Here is a 19,766-nt window from a genome sequence, read left to right on the forward strand (position 1 = left end):
ACTTTTTTAGAACCTGTGATACTTTTTTTTAGGATTCATTGATGAATAAAAGGTTAAAAAGAACAGCATTTATTCAAAATAGAAATCGTCTAACAATATAAGCCTTTACTATCACTAATCACTAAAAAAACAAAAAAACATCATTGAGATCTCATCACAGAATAAAACCGACTATCAATGAAATTTCAAAACTGTCTGTCACTGAAACGTCTCAATGAAACAAAACCGACCGTCTTTGAAATCTAACAAAGGAACAAAATTAACCATCATTGAAATCTTACAGCGAAACAAAGCTGGCCATCATTGAAATCTCGTAAAGGAACCAAACCCACCATCATTAAAATCTCTTAACAGAACAAAACCGTCCATCTTTGAAATCTTGCAAAGAAACAAAACCGACTGTCATTGAAATCTCATAACAAAACAAAACCTGCAATCATTGAGATCTAGTAAAGAAAAAATCAGCCATCATTGAGATTTCATAACAGAATAAAACCTACCATCAATGAAATCTCAAAACCGAACAAAACCGACCATCTTTGAAATCTCACCGTGGAAACAAACCGACTGTCTTTGAAACCTTGTAAAGGAACAAAACCAACCATCACTGAAATCTTGTAATAGAACAAAACCGACCATCGTTGAAATTTCATAAAGGAACAAAACCGACCGTCATTGAGATCCTGTGAAAGAACAAACAAAACCAACCGTCGTTGAGATTCTGTAAAGGAATGAACAAAGCTACTGAGGTTTTTACATCCTTTATTGAGGTGGTAGTTCATTCTGATAGGTGTTTATGAACGAACAGTGCACAGTTAGTGAGATCCTGTGAAGGAACAAACAAAGCTAACCATCATTGAGATCTTGCGAATGAACAAAACTAACCGTCATTGAGATTCTGTGAACGAACAAAACTAACCGTCATTGAGATCCTGTGAACGAACAAAACTAACCGTCATTGAAATTCTGTGAAGTAACAAACAAAACTAACTGTCATTGAGATTCTGTGAACGAACAAAACTAACCATCATTGAGATTCTGTGAAGGAATAAACAAAATTAACCATCATTGAATTTCTGTGAAGGAATAAACAAAATTAACCATCATTGAATTTCTGTGAAGGAATGAACAAAACTAAACGTCATTGAAATCCCGTGAAAGAACAAAACTGACTGTCATTGAGATCCCGTGAAGAAACAAAACTAACTGTTATTGAAACCCTGTGAAAAAACAAAACTAAACGTAACTGAGATTCTATGAAAGAACAAAACTAACCGTCATTGAGCTCTTATGAACGAACAAAACTAACCATCATTGAGATCCTGTGAACGAATGAAACTAACTGTCATTGAAATCCTGTGAACGAACAAAACTAACCGTCATTGAGATTCTGTGAAGGAACGAAACTAACTGTCATTGAAATCCTGTGAACGAACAAAACTAACCGTCATTGAGATTCTGTGAAGGAACGAAACTAACTGTCATTGAAATCCTGTGAACGAACAAAACTAACCGTCATTGAGATTCTGTGAACGAATGAAACTAACTGTCATTGAAATCCTGTGAACGAACAAAACTAACCGTCATTGAGATTCTGTGAAGGAACGAAACTAACTGTCATTGAAATCCTGTGAACGAACAGAACTAATTGTCATTGAGCTCTTATGAACGAACAAAACTAACCGTCATCGAGATCCTGTGAAGGAACAAAACTAACCGTCATTGAGATCTTGTGAACGAACAAAACTAACCGTCATTGAGATCCTGTGAACAAACAAAACTAACCATCATTAAGTTCCTGTGAAGGAACAAAACTAACCGTCATTGAGATTCTGTGATCGAACAAAACTAACCGTCATTGAGATCCTGTGAACAAACAAAACTAACCGTCATCGAGATCCTGTGAAGGAACAAAACTAACCGTCATCGAGATCCTGTGAAGGAACAAAACTAACCGTCATTGAGATTCTGTGAAAGAATAAAATTAACCATCATTGATATTCTGTGAATGAACCAAACTAACTGTCGTTGAAATCCTGTGAAGGAACGATCAAAACTAACCGTCATTGAGCTCTTGTGAACAAATGAAACCAACTGTTGTTGAGATCCTGTGAAGGAACAAAACTAGCCGTCATTGAGATTCTGTGATTGAACAAAACTAACCGTCACTGAGATCCTGTGAAGAAACAAAACTAACCATCATTGAGATCCTGTGAAAGAACGAGACTAACTGTCATTGAGATCCCAGGAAGGAATGAAAAAAGCTAAGCGTTATTGAGATTCTGTGAAGGAGCACATAAAACTAGACGTCACTGAGATCCTCTGAATGAATAAAATTGACCGTCATTGAGATCCTATGAATGAACAAAACCGACTGTCGTTGAGATCCCGTGAACGAACAAAACTAACCGTTGCTGAGATCCGGTGAAGGAAAAAAACCGACCCTCGTTGAGATTCTGTGAAGGAACGAACAAAGCTAATCGTCATTGAGATCCTATGAACGAACAAAACTGATTGTCATTGAGATCCTGTGAAAGAACAAAACTAGCCATTTTTGAGATCCTGTGAAGGAACGAATAAAACTAACCCTCATTGAAATCCTGTGAACGAACAAAACTAACTGTCATTGACATCATGTGAAGGAACGATCAAAGCTAACCGTCATTGAGATCTTGTGAAAGAACAAAACTGTTATTGATACATGTGAAGGAACGATCAAAGCTAACTGTCATTGAGATCCCATGAAGGAACAAAACTGACCGTCATTGAGATTCTGCGAAAGAACAAAACTAACAGTCTTTGTTTTTTTAATTTCCTGTTTGGTTTTGTTCCATTATAACATTTCAAAAAAACCCCACAAAAACACCAAGAATCAGCACATGAATCTCAAGAAAGGTGTCAATCAAAAGAGTCAAGTGCAATGCATGCTGTGAACAGTAGTACAAAACTCCCAGCATGCATCACAGCATGAATAAATTATGCAGCTGAATTGTCCTATTATTTTCCTTAATTCTGTTTGCTTTTATTTTTTGCTGTGGTTTTTGTCTTTTAGTAACTCTCTGTGATGTCCAGAGATGCTCTGAATACTTTGTCGTCACCATTTTTGAGATTCATACGCTTATTGCTCATATCTGTTTGTCATTATAGTTTCTTTTGACTGATTTTTACAATGCAGTGTGATCTTGTTGCAGTAAAATGCTTTTTGTTAACTAAATTTTATTGATACATTTTGATAGCTAACATCAATGAAAGCCTTTGATACTTATGAAATGCTTGAAATTGTACTTCAGTACGCCATAATCTGACAAAAAAAAAAAAAAAAAAAAAAAATCTAAAAACACTGAAGCAACAGACTTTGTACAGCTGTGGCCAAAAGTTTTGAGAAAGTGAAAATTAATGTTTATGTCAATGACCTCACATGTCAAAAGAGCAAGGAAAATTTATATTCTCAATGGACCCTTTAAGTATATAAACCTGGTAAAAAATAACTACCTTTATGGACTTCTGTGGTGTCATTATGGTATATATTGACGTTTTAGCAACATTTGCCTAATACTTGTAACCCCATCATGCACAAAAAAGGAATCAACACAAGCAATAATACTCACAAGCTGTTTATTGAAAATGCACATACTGGATACGAGAGGCCTCTCATTCCACTGATACAGGCCCCGATGCTAATTTATTGCTCAATTTCCATGGCACAAAAATAGAAATACAAATTTTTGCCATGCAAACCTACTACTGACAAGCTTTTACAAAACAGGACAAAGTAGGTGCTTCACTAATACAGAGGAACTGCAGGAAGCGAGACAATAAAAAAACAAGAGTACAAAATAATGGTCATAAAAAAGGACAACACCACACAGTGATAGATGGGCCAGAATGAGTCAAATAACAACCTGCAATCCCAGCCTTCACATGCAAGTAGTGTTTGAAAAAACAAGAAACACTAGCAAAAAAAACTAAACAGACTGCATTCCCAGAATGCTGTGCAAATAATCTCTATCACCTCCTTCATGTCACGAACACACCTCCTCTGTGAAAGCTGATATTCACAACTATCAAACACTTGATAAGTGTTTCACCTCGGTCACAAACCACCCATCTGACCCCTCAAACCATACAACTCTCCATCCCATGTAAATCCCGTATCCCTTATCTCTTTGATAAGACTTTATTACGCAGTTGTTGTGCAGTTCCCTATCAGCTCAGTTCAGTGCCAGCAGGATATGAGATGGCAGCAGAAAAGTGACCATGACAGATCAGATGATATGCTGAAGTGATGCTAAAGACTCCCAACATGTGGAAGAAACCTCATCATATGCCCTAAAGACACATGACACATGATTATGACTCATCAGGAGTCACAGTGACACTGCAACTTCCTAAAAAGCCAAGTCTGAAGTCATCTAATTATCATGTTTGAAGAGGTTCTTATAACTTGCAGCATTACTGGTCATGACGGGATGCTTTGAGGGACTGAAGTTGCATGTTGAACGTGTACACACTGGCAAACCATGAGTCTAGAGGTGAGAAAAACTGATAAGGACACATTAACATACAAAAAAATAATGCAATCTATTCATACTATAGTGTCAGAAATGATCTACCATGTACCACTGTGATCTAACATTGACAAACCGTTTGTCCGTTTGGCATATATTCGCTTTCACTGCAGTAACCATTAGTCAAATGTAAATTTTTAGAGCGGACGTACAGATGTGTCATTTACATTATGAATCAGGAAGAGTTTGTGACAATTCAGCTGGAGTTGCTTTTGTCAGTCTGATCAAGTGATCCAAGTGTCATTACAAAAAAAACAAAAAAACAAAAAAAGAGCACCAGCTTGATACAGGAGTCCTCTGATTTGTAACCAAAAGGCGCAGGAGGTGAAAAACCTTATTTGATAATTCACTGTGCCGTTAAAGTCTTAAATCAAGAAAAACACTGAAATATTTATGCCTACATACAGTATATTATAGATATGTACAAGTATACATACACAGAACCCAAATCACACCCTCAAATAGCATAAAGACCCCCATGAATCATGGAGAGGAGGAGTGTGATGTGGGTCTTTGAAATATGATGACCATCGGTGTGGTCTGAGGAAGAGTTCGGTGTGTGATGTCCACATACACATACTGATGCGATCACTCAGTCCTTTGTGGATTCTCAGTATGAGAAAACTCAGTCAATGTGAAAAAGAAAGTCAAAAGTCTGGATATTAAACACAGGCGAGGGAGAGAACTTCTTTTTTCCAGTATTTTAGATGACAGTGGTTTCATCTTCTTCGGTGGAGTGAGGAGGAACGACAGTGGAAGTTGATGGACTACCGTCAAGATGGGCTGTTGGTTGGATCCGATTGGCTCCTGGAACTGGGCGCTTTAGATGGATTTGGATGAATCCTGTTTACTGATGAGGACCTCCAGAAGCCGCAGTTTGGCTTTAATGCGCTTGTACTCCTTGTATTCGTCCATCATAGGCGTGCGATCTTCCTTCTGAACATTCCTGTTTGGGGAAAAACATTTTGGTTGAGAGCAAAGCTGACATGTCCAACATCAAACGTTTTGTGTGTAATGAGAAGTCTTTAATTCTAGTGCATTTTTAAAATCTGGTCATGACAGATGGATTTCTTTATCTAGTTTCATTTAATGCTACAAGCATTATGTTTTAAAGGTTTCACAGTGGATCAATGTCATTGTAAAAAAATGAACTGAACAGAATCTGGCTCAAGTGTACTAAGTGTTTACAGTAGCAACTGTAACATTCGTCTTGTACACTGTCAGAGGAGGCTCTTATCATGGCAGTGTCTGATTACTCTGACTTGTGCAACATATCATCAAGAAACCTAAAACAACCAAAAACACTTAAAGGATTTGTTCATTTCGGAATTAAAATTATTCACCCCATGTCATCCAAGATGTTCATGTCTTTCTTTCTTCAGTTGAAAAGAAATTAAGGTTTTTGAGGAAAACATTCCAGGATTTTTCTCCATATAGTGGACTTCACTGGGGTTCAACGGGTTGAAGGTCCAAATGTCAGTTTCAGTGCAGCTTCAAAGAGCTCTACACGATCCCAGATGAGGAATAAGAGTCTTATCTAGAGAAACAATCTGTCACTTTCTTAGTCTGACATCGTTGTTTTAACTTTTTTCTGTAAAGGGCGTTTGACTTAGTCTTTGCACGTTCGCTTTGTAGACACTGGATTAGTATGTCCGTCTACGTCACGGGTGACCTTTCCAACGTGATTACGTAATGCATGGCGCATCGCAGAGCAGTGCAAGATGAGCATTTGTGGATAAAAAGTTTATCAATTTTGTTTTTTGAAGCTGCACTGAAACTGACATTTGGACCTTCAACCCGTTGAACCCCAGTGAAGTCCACTATATGGAGAAAAATCCTGGAATGTTTTCCTCAAAAACCTTCATTTCTTTTTGACTGAAGAAAGAAAGACATAAACATCTTGGATGACATGGGGGTGAGTAAATTATCAGGAAATTTTAATTCTGAAGTGAATTAATCCTTTAACAACAAAGTTAAAAACGCATTTCTGTTTTCCAATGACACTGTGATTAGTTTCGGGACAAGCAATATAAGCAAAAATGTGTTTAAATCACAATATCTTCAAAATCTTGGTTGAAAGTTTTTAATCATGATTAATCGCACACTTGTCTTGAAATACACCATTTATCTTGTTTAACACATTCATTTTGTCATCATTTGCTATAGCCAGCTAAGAAAACCCATCAGATTGAAGAGTGATTCTTACAAAACCATATTTTTTGCAAGCATTACTTTAAGGTAAATTTAAGTATCTTTCCAAAAAAAAGGACACTTGGAGACTCCAAAAGGACACCAAATTATACAAGGAGTCCATAAAATTTGATCGCACATCAAATTTGACTAAGAAATTACTTCAAAAAGATAATTTAAAGTCATTATTGTGTAAAGCATCAAATAGACATCACAAAAAGTAGATTCAGAAAGAAATATTTTATTTGATTCAACACAGAATTTATTACACATACTTTTTTGGATCATGAGGGTGAGTAATTGATGACTGAATTTTCATTTTTGGGTGAACTATACCTTTAATGTTTTTTTTTTTAAATTTCTATGGAAATATGAAATTTATTTTTTTATTGAAATTATACTCTAAATAAGAAACTAAAACTGCCAGTAAATCTCTCAATAATTAAGTCATTGAGTTAGCCTATTCATTCATTCATTCATTCATTCAATCAGTGAAGTAAGTAGTTCTCTTTATGAATGGTCCATTGAATCATTGACCCGATTCATTCAAACCGCGGATTCAGAAATGAAATGCTGCTGTGTGTTGCTCGGAGACAAACAGTTCTGCTTTGTCTTTATATTTTTGTGATATAGCTTAACTATATCATATGATGTAAATATGAGACAAAAACTCTTTCATCGCGCAGTGAGTTAAATCAACAGCCCTAATATATATACACACATATATATCAGGATGAACAATAGTGTGCCTTAGAACAAGTACTTCATGTTCCTTGCTTGAAAACATCATACATTTCTACTGGTTTACCCAGGTCTAGGTGAGTTTGATCTTGTGATTTTGTCTTTATGATCACCCCCTATTTGCGTTTAGATGAAATGAACGTCGGAGGCCTACCTGCCGTTCTGTTGGTAGAATTCATCTTCAAACTCTTTGATGGTCCTCCTCAGTTTCTTCTTCTCTGCTCTGGCCTTCCATAGCTGTTCCAGGAGCTCGGGCCTGTGGGATACAGGTGGTGTTAAGTTGCTGGATTTCTAAATATGGAGCTGTAATTCTCCTGATACTATAGCAACAGGAAACTGTGTACTCAAAACACTCCTGAGCAGGAAACAACCTTTGAACAGCGCATGACAAGCGCACAGCTCCGAGGTTAACTCAGGACGATAAAAGTTAGTAACAAGGTGACATGGATCTCAGAGGCACCTAATACAGTACACTAGACTTAGATCTGGCTGCCTGTGCAGCTGTTTTCATACCAGATTACGGCTTGATCCAGATCGAGGCTTTGAGGCCACTGACTCCTGCAGATTTCCAGGCACCTGCCAATCTCTATTAATAGACCTCATATGACGAGAGCGTGAGCCGATTACTGCTCCTACCTGATAAGTTGCGGGACTACGTGCGTAGATGCGCATACACATAAATCAAGGTGTAGAAATCAAGTTCTCATTAATTCTGCCAATGTAGGTTACACTTTAAACCAGAGTCCTGCTGGGAAATTCCAGACTGAGGCAATTTAGATGAAACAGCATTTCCATTTTACCTCCATACTGTTCCAGGAGCGTTCAGTGAGGAAGTAAATCTCAATTTAGTTTTTTCTGGTCTATACTCACATTGAGGAGGCGTTGGAACTGGACAAACGCAGATCGAGATTGAGCTTCCCAGAGTTGAGGACGTTCTCCTGAGTGGGCTGCTGGGAGCTGGGCTGGGCTACCGGGTCCATGATGATTTCTGAGCTCTCGCTCTGCATCTCTACATTTTCCTGCTGGCCCCTGCCCTCCTCCTCCTCTTCTTCTTCGATCTCACCACAGAAGTGGGCAGTTTCGCCCTCGATAATGGGCTGTAACATCTGATTGCGGCGTTTGCTGGAGGGAGAAGTCTGTGTGAGAGAGAAAAATCTGGTTATTCTGCCTTTCTTTATCAAACACGCATGAATGTCATACAATCCGAAAACAACACTAGTTCCCGTTTCAGGTTAACAAAGCTTTAATTTCACTATCCTATCAGATTTCATCCACTTTCAATATAATTCATAGAATATACAAAATTTATAGAAACTCCAGACTTGGTTTCAGATTGCAAAAACACTAATTATACATTATTTATAACACCAAAGTCCTAAAAGGCTAATGTGGCTGTTGTGAAAAAGAGGAACAGAGTGCCTTACTATGATGGGGGTGATGCTGACACGGGTGAGCATCTGCTTGACCAGACGATATCTGTCATACAAGGGCTTTACAATCAAGCGCTCCTCTCGGGTCACCTGCAGGAAGACTTTTGTCAGGGCACTGTATAAATGAGGACAATTTTTCTGCTTGTGTGTGTGTGTGTGTAGGACACCTACTGGGCGCCCATGAAGTCCCTCATAGTACAGAAGGTTCTTCTGCAGTAGAGTTTTCTCACTAGCAAGATGCTCCTTGGTCATTTTCTGTGAGAGCAACAAATCAGCTTCTTAAATTAGATGTTAAGGCTGGATGAACTACACAGCTTTTAATATCTGAACAGATTTTAAAACGCTAGGCATCATATACTTGCCACCTTTGTAAATGGTTACAGAAAAAAAAACTAGGCATTATACACTAAATGACTTGCACACTACCAGACTCCTTGTTTTGTTAAAAACAAATCACAGACATGTGTTGAGCGCATGAACATTTTTTAATTTTTTTTAATGGGGACCTATAATGCCCCTTTCACAAGATGTAATATAAGTCTCTGGTGTCCCCAGAATGTGTCTGTGAAGTTTCAGCTCAAAATAGCCCACAGATCATTTATTATAGCTTGTCAAATTTGCCCCTATTTAGGTGTGAGCAAAAACACGCCATTTTTGTGTGTCCCTTTAAATGCAAATGAGCTGCTGCTCCCGGCCCCCTTTCCAGAAGAGAGTGGAGTTTTAACAGCTCACACTTCAGTTGCTCAACAACAACAAAGCTGGAGAATCTCACGCAGCCAAAATGAGGATTGTCAGTAACGGTGTTCAGCCTTACATTGTTCAAACCGGAGTCAGACACTGATAGAGAGACTCAGGAAGAAGTTACATCTTTTAGAATGAAACTGGACGTTTCTGAATGGTTAGTGGATAAATTAATGTAGTTGCATGTACTCGGGGGCGGGGTTTATGTAAATTTTGGGACTGTAAATCGGGGGGGGAAATTCAGTACAAAAGTCATGTAGTGTATTCCAGCCATTAAATGTTACAAATATACCTTCTTAATAAGTTTTGATATGAAATGAATTTGAAATAGATCAAAGCTGCTAATTAAAATTGAAGAAGCTGGAACTCACTCTGACGTCCTCCGGCCAGCCGTCCTCCACTCTTTTGGTTTGGATGCAGTGCTGAATGAGCTCCAGTGTCTCTTCTCGGGTGGGCCGGTGTCCCTGTGCCTCACTCTCCACAGGGCCCTCGTGAGCCGACTGATCCAGTGTGGATCCAAAGCTCTTGGGCAGAGTATTACTGCGTGGACGGGTCTGTGGAGTCAGCTCACTTTCAGCCTTGTGTTTGGCATCTGGGTAAGAGAGACAGAGAGAAAGACAGATTTAGGAGGCCAGAAGGTTTGCTGGTCGCTGCGGACATTTAGGGTGGAGCTGGCCACTCCAACTGTCAATGATCAACCTTACTCAGCATCACCAAAATCTCCACTAGTAGTGCACTGATGACCTCACAGAGTACAATATCAGAGAGCCATTTTTCATTTTCAGTATCCTCAAAAGGAGCAGAGGAAGCACAGGGAGCTCGGTGACTGTGAACAGCCTGTGAGCCCTTGAACCTCAGCACCTATCAAACGATAACCCTCATAAACACACACTTTAGATGATTAAAGAAGCTGAGACACGTGGCTGAGAGCGTCCCGTAGGGGGAATGCGTCTGCGAGACCGCGGTCAGAGAGACAGTCAGAGAGAGAGGAAGAGCACAGAGTGTCAAACTCAAGTGTTGAAGTCTACTTACTGCTGCTTATATGTACTTACAGAAGTGGGGAGCCTGTCTAGAGGCATTGAGGGGGCGTGACAGTGTAAAATGGGGTGGGTTCGGGACGGAGGAAGAGGACGAGTGGCATCTGTATGACTGAAGCACGGCCTGGTGCCTCAGGGAACCTTTTGGGAAGAGGTGCTGTCGTCCTGCCGATGCGGGCCATCCGAGTGGATTTAGTTAAAGAGAAAGAGAGACTTTATACGACAGTGCACCTCTGATGGGGGGCATCAAATGGAAATGGATGATGGGAAGTGTGGGGGCGAAACACAGTGAGCGAGGGGTCTCTGGTAGAGTATGAGGGTGGTCCCATGAGAGAGAGCCCCAGAGCCTCTACAGACATGCAGTGCAACTCCACACTTCTCCACTCTGCCCTACAGGGGCCGGACCGAGACTGCCCAATAACGGTATGACACTGACAATCACAAACTCCACAGCCAAATCACTCCCCTGCTCACACAGCCACTCTTACCTTTGAGCTGCTTTCGGATTTTGGTAAGGTCAGTCATCCACTTCAGCACCTTTGGATCAGCTGCCTTATCAGCGTGAGATGGCTGCAAACAAGAAACGACAATGTCAATCTAATCGATAATCTCTGAAATTATTCAGAGTCATGGTCTGAAGGTGCACTTAGGGCATGTCCGAATCCTCTTTTGCTAGTTTAACGGTGGAAAAAATGGTCGGTGCGCCAGGCGCATCATCCAAAAGGGTTGTATCTAGTCTCTTAATGAGTCATGGGTGTGTTTTGAGCGTAACGTGCAATAAACCAATCAGAGTGTCATCTCCCATTTCCTTTAAAAGTCAGTTGCGCTTGCACCATGGTGGATTGCTATTTACATGGCGGAATTTGCAAGCAAAAAGACGTAAAAAAAAAAAAAACTGCACCATTGACTTTAGACCAAGTTTTTGTTGGTCAATCGCGCAGTCGTTTTCAGTTGCCTCAAAATAGCAACACGCCAACAATGCACCTGAGCACACCTCGTGTTCAGACCAGCACGCCCATGGGCGAACAGATGGGCACGAGTGCATTTGCTATTTAAACAATGTGGCACTGGACGGGAAAATGATAACTGCGTCAGGCTGAAACTAGAAAAAAAAAACACTTGTGTTGCGCCTGGCATCGCATTGCGGCGGGTGTATGATAGGGCCCTAGGTCTTCTTACCTTGTAGTTTCTCTCTTTTTCGAACTGTTCCTCAAAGTGCTTAATTTTCTTCTTGAGGTTCTGGAGTTTCTTGGTGAGCTGTTGGGAGACAGTGTCCCCCTTCAGACTGTCTTTGGAAGAGAGGGAGGCACGGCGAGGCCTGTGAGACATGACACAAATGTGAGTCTGATAATCAGTGTATCTGAGTATTCATGAATGATTGTGGTTACTCTGCTCACCTTCCACAGGACAGAGCTTTGGTGGAGGAGGTGCCATCGTGGTCCTGCTGTAAGAACCGTTGACTGTGGCCAAAGTCCAGGAACCGCCGGGCCAGTAGCGGCTGAGCATCCTCTTCTAGAGGCAGGGGTATCATGCGGCCCGCCAACGGGGACAGTTGGGCCTCCCCTGACTCGGTCTCCTCTTGCCATGGCATGAACACTGGCACAGGGTCTGCCAAAGACACGGACACAAACGCTGTCATGCAACCAACATCATCACAATGGTCGTTTTTAATCGCATACATTTCAACACAGAGTTAGATGGTCTAGATTGCTTTGTATAATTATAGTGACCCAAGGTCTAAATGGGTGAGTTGCTCTGATACATAGTGAGCGAGCAGGACAACACATGGAAACCAAGATGTGAAATTCATACTACCTCAGACTATTTCATGGAAATGGACGAGCACTGTGTTATTTGGCAGGTGACTATTCTAGGTGATAGTGCACAGTTTAATGTCATCCACTCTGGCAAACATTCACACACATATTTTGGAGCCAAACTATTTAAACAGCTTCATTGCTGCTACATCAGCAATGACAGCAGCTATTGTTTATCGTGCTTGATGCAAGGAAACATGCTCCGAGTAGAAGTCACATTGCCCTGAGTGGGCAGAGAATGTACTGGACCGGGGCCTGCTATGGAAACATAGCTGATCAAATTTGCACTGCCTAGATGTCTGACATGGTGGTTGATTAGGAGAAAGCTGATGCATTTGCTGATGGCAGATGGCAAATAGTGGGAGTCAGCAGGTACAACTGGGTGCATGTGAGGAGCCGAAGGGTTACTCAGAGTCTTGTGGGCAAACTGAAACTGAAGGCATTTTCACACCAATGCATTTTTAGCGCAGACCACAGTCTTTGTCTGTGTGAACTTGGTAAGTGTGAAAGATAGAGTCTGTTAGAAGATGGGGATCTGGGGTATGGTGAATTCATGTGGAGGCCTGTTCACAACAAGAACAATACCTATAAAGATGACGATTAAGGTCCACACCAACGGATGATAATGTAATGTACTATTATACGCACACACTGCAGTTATGTCATCTGCTGCTTTAAATGCTCAAGCTCTTCTTGATTGTGATTGGCTGTAAAAAAAAAAAAATTTCTGAAAGTGATTCCAACGACATCATTCATCTGTGTCTTTATCGTTATAGCTGTAGTGTGGACATCCCTTTTCTCATAGAATTAGAACAATTATTAAAATTCTATGTGTGACCTGTGCTGGCAAAATGAGTCAGAATGCGCATGGTTTAATTTCGAGCTACAGGCAAAACAAGTGAAAAATGTCAATTTTGGTCGAAATTGAGGTTCACACAAAAATGAGTTCATTAAGCCCTCGTCTAGCGATCCCAATGCTCCAAATACCAATTAAACATCTAAAAGTATATTTATTTGTACGTTTTCTAAAAGGACCATGAAAAATGCTGTTTTTCTCTGCTTGCTTCTGGATGACTGGCGCTTTCTTCAGCACAAGTTTGGTATCGTTGTAAAGCGCAGCATTACAACATTGTGAATATTCAATGTGAAATCTCAATGACATGAGTCTGAACCAATGAAATGTGATTTTCAAACTCATGCTGATGAAAAAACGATCTTACTCACGCTGACTGACAGATCCGAAGCGTGCGCACAAAGACGCCTCAGCGATTCCGATATACACATATACACAGAATTACAGTATTTCAAATAAATCTGTCTTGGCGAGTATTCATGTAAACATTATCTGTTATGTACTAAGTGACCGTTTGGTTAACTGTTGAGGAAAAACATCTGATGTGTAACATTATATTAGATCCGTTTGGTACAGTAGGTCTTAATATATAGGCTGTTTGTTTCATTAATGTTAAACAATTGTGGAATCATGGAAAAAAAGTTAAATATATATATATATATATATTTTTTTTTTTTCTTATAGATATGGGTTTTGACTTGGTTTATGCCAAATTTGGTGGTATTACCAGGGATTTTAAGGTATGGTGATTTTGTTTTGAAACCTTCAGAAAACTTGTTTTTCTCAAAATTGACTTTGCCGACTCTATCAACTTCAAACCGTTGTAGCTCAGGTAATTTTTTCTCTGATTCCAACTAATCATTTTGAAGGTTTTTTTTAAATAGAGAATGTGATAATAACAATAACTAATTTTTGAAAATGTACTCATTGCGATTCATTTTGCCACCACGGGTCACATATGGCTATCTTCCGTGGTGTGAAAAGGCCTAGTCATTTGTATGAAAGCAATGCGGCCTAATTTTGCTTTTGTACAATAAATACAGCAGATACAAAAGGGACTTGTGAGAAGTGCATCCACAAGTGTTTGTACACAGGTTTTGGTAGTAAAACTGAGAAGCCAAAAACACTTAAATTTTAGCACCTGATTGGTATTGGAACTTGGTGGTTGATGCTAAAAGTGTAATGTGGTTTCATGTCAAAAAAATGCAGTGTGAGAAGAGAGCTGTGGGATAGAGGGGAGGGGGTGGAGTCAAACTCAGGTTCGAAACAAGTGTGAAAACAGCCTGAGAGAAGCAGCGGATGATGGATGAGCGGGGGGGAGGGCTGTGGAGATGCTACTTACCGCTCCCTTCTCTCTGCAGGTGCATACATGTGAAGTCAATGGGTGGGAAATTGATGGGGCATGATGCTGACCAGGGCATGGGCGGAAAGAGAGAGATAGCACAGAAGAGTGCGATGAGCTATGAGCCTCACACACACACACACACACACACACACACACACACACACACTGTGGATCTATGGCTGAAATACTATCATAACTAGCATTCATTCAATCAATCCACATAAACCATATGTATGATTCATGTACATCTACACATACATGAGAAAACAGAAAAGTGCATGTTGGTAGTTTATGAATAATGATGTCTTTCCCTATTTATAGCTCTGTGATCTATTAAAATCTTGAGTTTCAGAGTCAAGGGAACTGTCAACATTCATACATACACAAGCACATCCCATCAGTCTTATATATAAGCTTAAATGTGAAGTTTGTACTTTCTACGCCACAATTTGCAGCAAATGGGTAGCAAAAATAATGACTGATTTCAAACAGGCTTCCTAAATCCTCCCCCGTTTTCCACAAATTAGATGAATTAAAGCACACCATTTTCAGGATGTGTCCTGTTTGTTTTTAATTATTTTGTATAAGGACCATTTTTTTGCAAAGGAATATTTTGCAGCTTTTTCTCCCCACAGGAAACATTAGCAGTGCGACTTGTAATCTTTTATAGAGACTTAATAGAAAGAGTTACCTTCTTGTTCGCTGTCCGAGAAAATGCTTCTGGTCAAAGACTGAGGGCCGCTGGCTGGCTCCGTGGACTCAGTATTAGCATTCAGGTCACAGTCGTCGGGCTCCTGTGAGTCAGTGGATGGGTTTGGTTAGATGCTTCAAGTCTCAAGTGTAGAAAAACAGAGAGAAGCCTAGTGGTATCCAAATATACTCACACAGGTGATAACATCAGCCTGGTCCATCTGCTCGTAGTCTGGGTAGTTCTCCAGTCTGTGTGAAGATGGATACAAATGACTATGAACTCCTGAGTGAGGTGATGACAACTGTGTGATCTGTTCCCTTCACGCTTGTCAATTATTCCATGCAAGCTCTTAAAATATCTTGCTAGGAAAACAAAACTAGTCATATTTAATCTATTAATAAGGGCGTAAAACAAGCAAAGATAATTCAAACTATGGCCAGCTTAAAGTGTATCCAAACTTTACTAGTCACACCCACACATATTATACAGGCTAATAGACGGTGGAATCTAGGACACTCGCTTATCAGATGCAAGACGTAACAGGCTTACAAAAGTTTTACAAGAACACAATTTGAAGTTTACAAGCTATTTATAGCTAGACATTTCTATTATTATTTTCTATTAAAAAAAAAAAAGAACACGTTTTCTTGTAAAAGGTTATTCTTGGAAGCTTTTAAAATCAGTCTTTTCATTACAAAAATAGTTTCTGCATGGCAGCTGTAGTCTAGAAATATACTCAACGTGAGTACACAAACGCAATGCCTAGCCAGCGCTTTCACGTGTGCGGTCTTCATTGTACATACTCGAAGTGCATTCTTGCGTGCTTGCGTTCAAGAAGGGCGAAATGTCATTTAAATGCCCGTGCCACTAAAAATATTATTTAGGCAGCTAGCTTTAAACATGTCAGATTGAGTAATGTGTGCTGTTGTAATTACTTCACCATCCTTAACCTGAAAGAGAAAACTGACTACAAAATATGAGTTTATGGTAATGCTCGCTATAATGCATACTTTTGAACGTGATATTGAATATAGCTAGAGCATTTGCGTTCATGTACTTGTAAAGTATGCTTCAGGCCCCAAGGTGTGGCCACATTAATAAAACTTCAGCAAAATCTGCATGGGGAAATCTTTTGCCCTTACTCAAAATTTATGATTGCGTGAATTCCTATAGAAATGACTGGATTTCATCTCTTTAAAATTCGCTGAGCGACAGTAATTGTGACTGCACCTTAAAGTGCCCGCAATTTTTTGAATATCACCTTTCATGCAATGTGTAATGTAGCTGTCTGTAAATGTAAACAACCTGCAAAGTTGTGAAGCCGAAAGTGCACGATAAATAAAGCTGTCGCTCAAAAGAAAAAAATCGACTCTGAGCAGCCTAAACGAGTCATTAGGAATTCGAATCCCACTTCCGTGACGGCCACACGTCACAAAGTAGCACATTTGCTTAATACCCGGCTAAGTTCTTCATTGGCTGCCCGTGAACAACGCCTACTTTGACCTGCCCTCAAACGCTGTAACTGGTTCGTGTTGTATACATGTCGAGAAGACGCCGTTTTCTACTCAGCAAAAGCAAATTTTCTTTGTAAACACTCCCAAAGGATGAGGATGTGAAGAGTCAGTGGTCAAAATTACCACAGCGATACAACAGCAGAATAACATTTTCATGATTGCTTCTCAAATCTCCGTGAGATCTAAATGGGATTTACAAAACGCCACTTCATTTGGACAAACTTGATTGGACAAAGTATGATTAATTATTGATGTATATATTTTCTACTGGGCATTTAAAATGCGTAGTTTTGTGTTTTATATTGTGTTAGGTATCCAGCTAATTGGCTAACTCACTATTACCTAAAATTGTGTCCATTAATGCAAATTATCTGTCGTTCTTACTACTCTGAGTAATGATAAAGGATGGAGCAAGATTTGTTTTACAAACTTTAATGTTACATCAGTCATTCACGTTAGTGCTTGGCTAACGTTAGCACTATTATTGATAGTTAATGATACATTTCCCACATGTGCACCGCAATAAATGCCGAAATATAAACATCGGTTTGTTGATGAACATACACTTGTTAAAGCTGATGTAGAGGAATTACAGTTGCAACATCTCATAATATACGTCAAACTGAGTAGCGTATCACTGAGAAACGTCCTGCTCAAGTCGTTCTTGCGATGGAGGTTCGGGTTAAATAACTAGTTCTTCCAATGTTTCATCATCAAACTCATGCTTGGATTGATATGGTAATCAGCCATCTGGCCAATCAGTGCACGCTCGTGGAAAGGAGGGGTTTAGAGAGACCGAAGCATCGGACAACAATCATTGAAAAATGTGGTGATGTGCAATGTATATTATGAGAAAATGAAGGTGTTTTTTGACCTTTGATGCATGTAAACATGTTATAGGAGACCTCCAAAACAAAATTAAGAACACCCCCAAATCTAACCTTTCTGTGTTGAGATTCTCAGTGTCTATGAGAGTCTCTGTGTCAAGGTCCATCCCAGAACTTTCTTCCATGACAGGGCTGCTGAGCTGAGAACCTTGAGATTCCTGCAGGGAAAAGGAGGGTAATTACCACTCACTGTACAAACAAGTTTAGAAGTAAAAAAGATAATGCGTCTTGGCATTATGCTGGAGATATCGCACAATGTGAAATGTTCTTGAAGCCATTTGAACACTCAAACATATCTAGGCTTTGTGCGTGTTTACTGATGATTGCATCTCAAGGTCAGCAGCTGATAAGACTGAGGAATGGGGTGGCTCTCTGCGGGAGGGTATGTTTGCATTGACCAGGTGGCGCTGTCATTCCTCGGGGTTGGCTATTAAAAGAAGGTGACCCAGTTAATATGTCCCTAACCTGTGGCCAGGCCACAAGAACTTTAGGCATGTGTGGAAGAGAAGAGAAGCCTCCCAAAGAGACTGTTAATCAGAGTCGTCATTGAGCCAGGATCCCAGACACATTCGTCATTTTATTACACCTCACAGCTAAAGAGAGTCAAGAGACATAAACCTTTATCATCAGCTCTGGTGACGCTTCTTTTGAACCGTCCGCATCTTGTTACTTAATTAGCTACTTGAGGAAAGTGCTTTATCTGAAATGTTTCATTCACTCTGGCACGGTGTTAAATGGGGGAAGATTGCTTGTGCCTGCTGAGAACAGTTGATGGTTTGTTTATCTGACAGGAAGGCCCTTGTTTCTCGCTCTCCTGAGGTGGAGCAGCTCTGCTGTGTATTAGAGGCCTTGCTGATAGCGGAGAGACTAATCTTGTGTATTAAAGGCCAGTTGTACAATACAGAAATGGTTCACAACCTTTTTGACTCCATTGTCCACAACAATATTCAAAGACCCCCCAAACCCTAGTTGTTTTCAAAGCTAATTTTAATCTATGGGCCTAGTTTCTGAAAATTATATTTAATTAAAATGAAAATACAATTAAAATCTCAGAAGATTTTTAGAGCTGAATGTTCTTTAGGGATCCGACTCTTTTTAACCAATGAATTTACGTGACTCTTCCAGTTGTTCATGATTTAACGGATAAGGACTAAGCATACAGACTTTTTAAAAAAAATATATTTTTACTAACAATTTCTATCCGATAAAATATTTCAGTGTAGCATAACTAGTAAAATGTATATTTGTTATAAAAATGCCCATGGCTTTTTAAGATATTATTTGAAGAGTTCAGATGCAAAAGCCGTTAAACACCACCACCGTCAAAAATAAGATAATGATATTGAGCGAATGCTCTCCGCATATAGTATACGTTCATCAAATACTTTCGCTTCAAATCTGCTAAATCCCAGCCTCAGCCCATTCGGAAATACTGGATTGTTGGCAGAAACCGCTAAATGCCACTTCCCTTTGTTAGCAAAAGCCTCTTAGTCCACAAAACCAATCAGAAGACGTGAATCGAATCATATGATATCAAAACGAATGACGGTGTGTGTATGAGCCGGCTTTCAATTGCCAAGCTGCAAGTTATCATCATGTTTTGTCCATCGTTACAGTGGCAATGACAGGATTTTGTGAGTAGCAAGTAAAGTTGCTGCTGTAAAACTGACAGAAACGGACGTTTTACTATGTCTTGTTGTCCAAAGAGGTGGACTTAAATGTTTTTGCAAAAAAAGCACACATGGACTTAGCTGGTTTTGCAACAAAAGACAGTCAAATTTGTTAAATACCAATGAATTGACTAAAGTGACATTTTCGAAAATAAGGCATTTTAATAACTGACTAATAACTTTTCATTGCCAATAAAGTAAAATTACTGAACCTAAACATAGGAGCCTGTTAAAATTTAATAGAAAACATGTCAGACAGACTTTTGCATCTGAACTCTTAAT

General features: G+C 39.7%; 1 protein-coding gene across 4 annotated transcripts in view; it reads right to left on the reverse strand.

Annotated features, from left to right (window-relative positions):
* Positions 1–3,598: 3,598 nt before the first annotated feature.
* The window catches only part of fam13b (family with sequence similarity 13 member B), a 54,939-nt gene continuing 38,771 nt past the window's right edge, over positions 3,599–19,766 (reverse strand). For 2 of the 4 annotated variants that reach the window (XM_051859579.1, XM_051859580.1), the window contains 14 exons: positions 17,869–17,972; positions 15,607–15,661; positions 15,414–15,516; positions 14,720–14,785; positions 12,105–12,315; positions 11,887–12,025; positions 11,196–11,277; positions 10,723–10,872; positions 10,042–10,262; positions 9,101–9,184; positions 8,924–9,019; positions 8,370–8,635; positions 7,654–7,755; positions 3,599–5,514 (listed from right to left, as the gene is read on the reverse strand). In XM_051859579.1, the coding sequence (XP_051715539.1) occupies positions 5,391–5,514; positions 7,654–7,755; positions 8,370–8,635; positions 8,924–9,019; positions 9,101–9,184; positions 10,042–10,262; positions 10,723–10,872; positions 11,196–11,277; positions 11,887–12,025; positions 12,105–12,315; positions 14,720–14,785; positions 15,414–15,516; positions 15,607–15,661; positions 17,869–17,972 (1,803 nt within the window). In that variant the 3' untranslated portion in view covers positions 3,599–5,390. The remainder of the gene's footprint in view (positions 5,515–7,653; positions 7,756–8,369; positions 8,636–8,923; positions 9,020–9,100; positions 9,185–10,041; positions 10,263–10,722; positions 10,873–11,195; positions 11,278–11,886; positions 12,026–12,104; positions 12,316–14,719; positions 14,786–15,413; positions 15,517–15,606; positions 15,662–17,868; positions 17,973–19,766) is intronic. The other 2 variants (XM_051859581.1, XM_051859584.1) reach the window with 2 other exon arrangements.

Source organism: Ctenopharyngodon idella, chromosome 14, assembly GCF_019924925.1.
Source record: "Ctenopharyngodon idella isolate HZGC_01 chromosome 14, HZGC01, whole genome shotgun sequence".
In the NCBI taxonomy this organism is placed as follows: domain Eukaryota; kingdom Metazoa; phylum Chordata; class Actinopteri; order Cypriniformes; family Xenocyprididae; genus Ctenopharyngodon; species Ctenopharyngodon idella.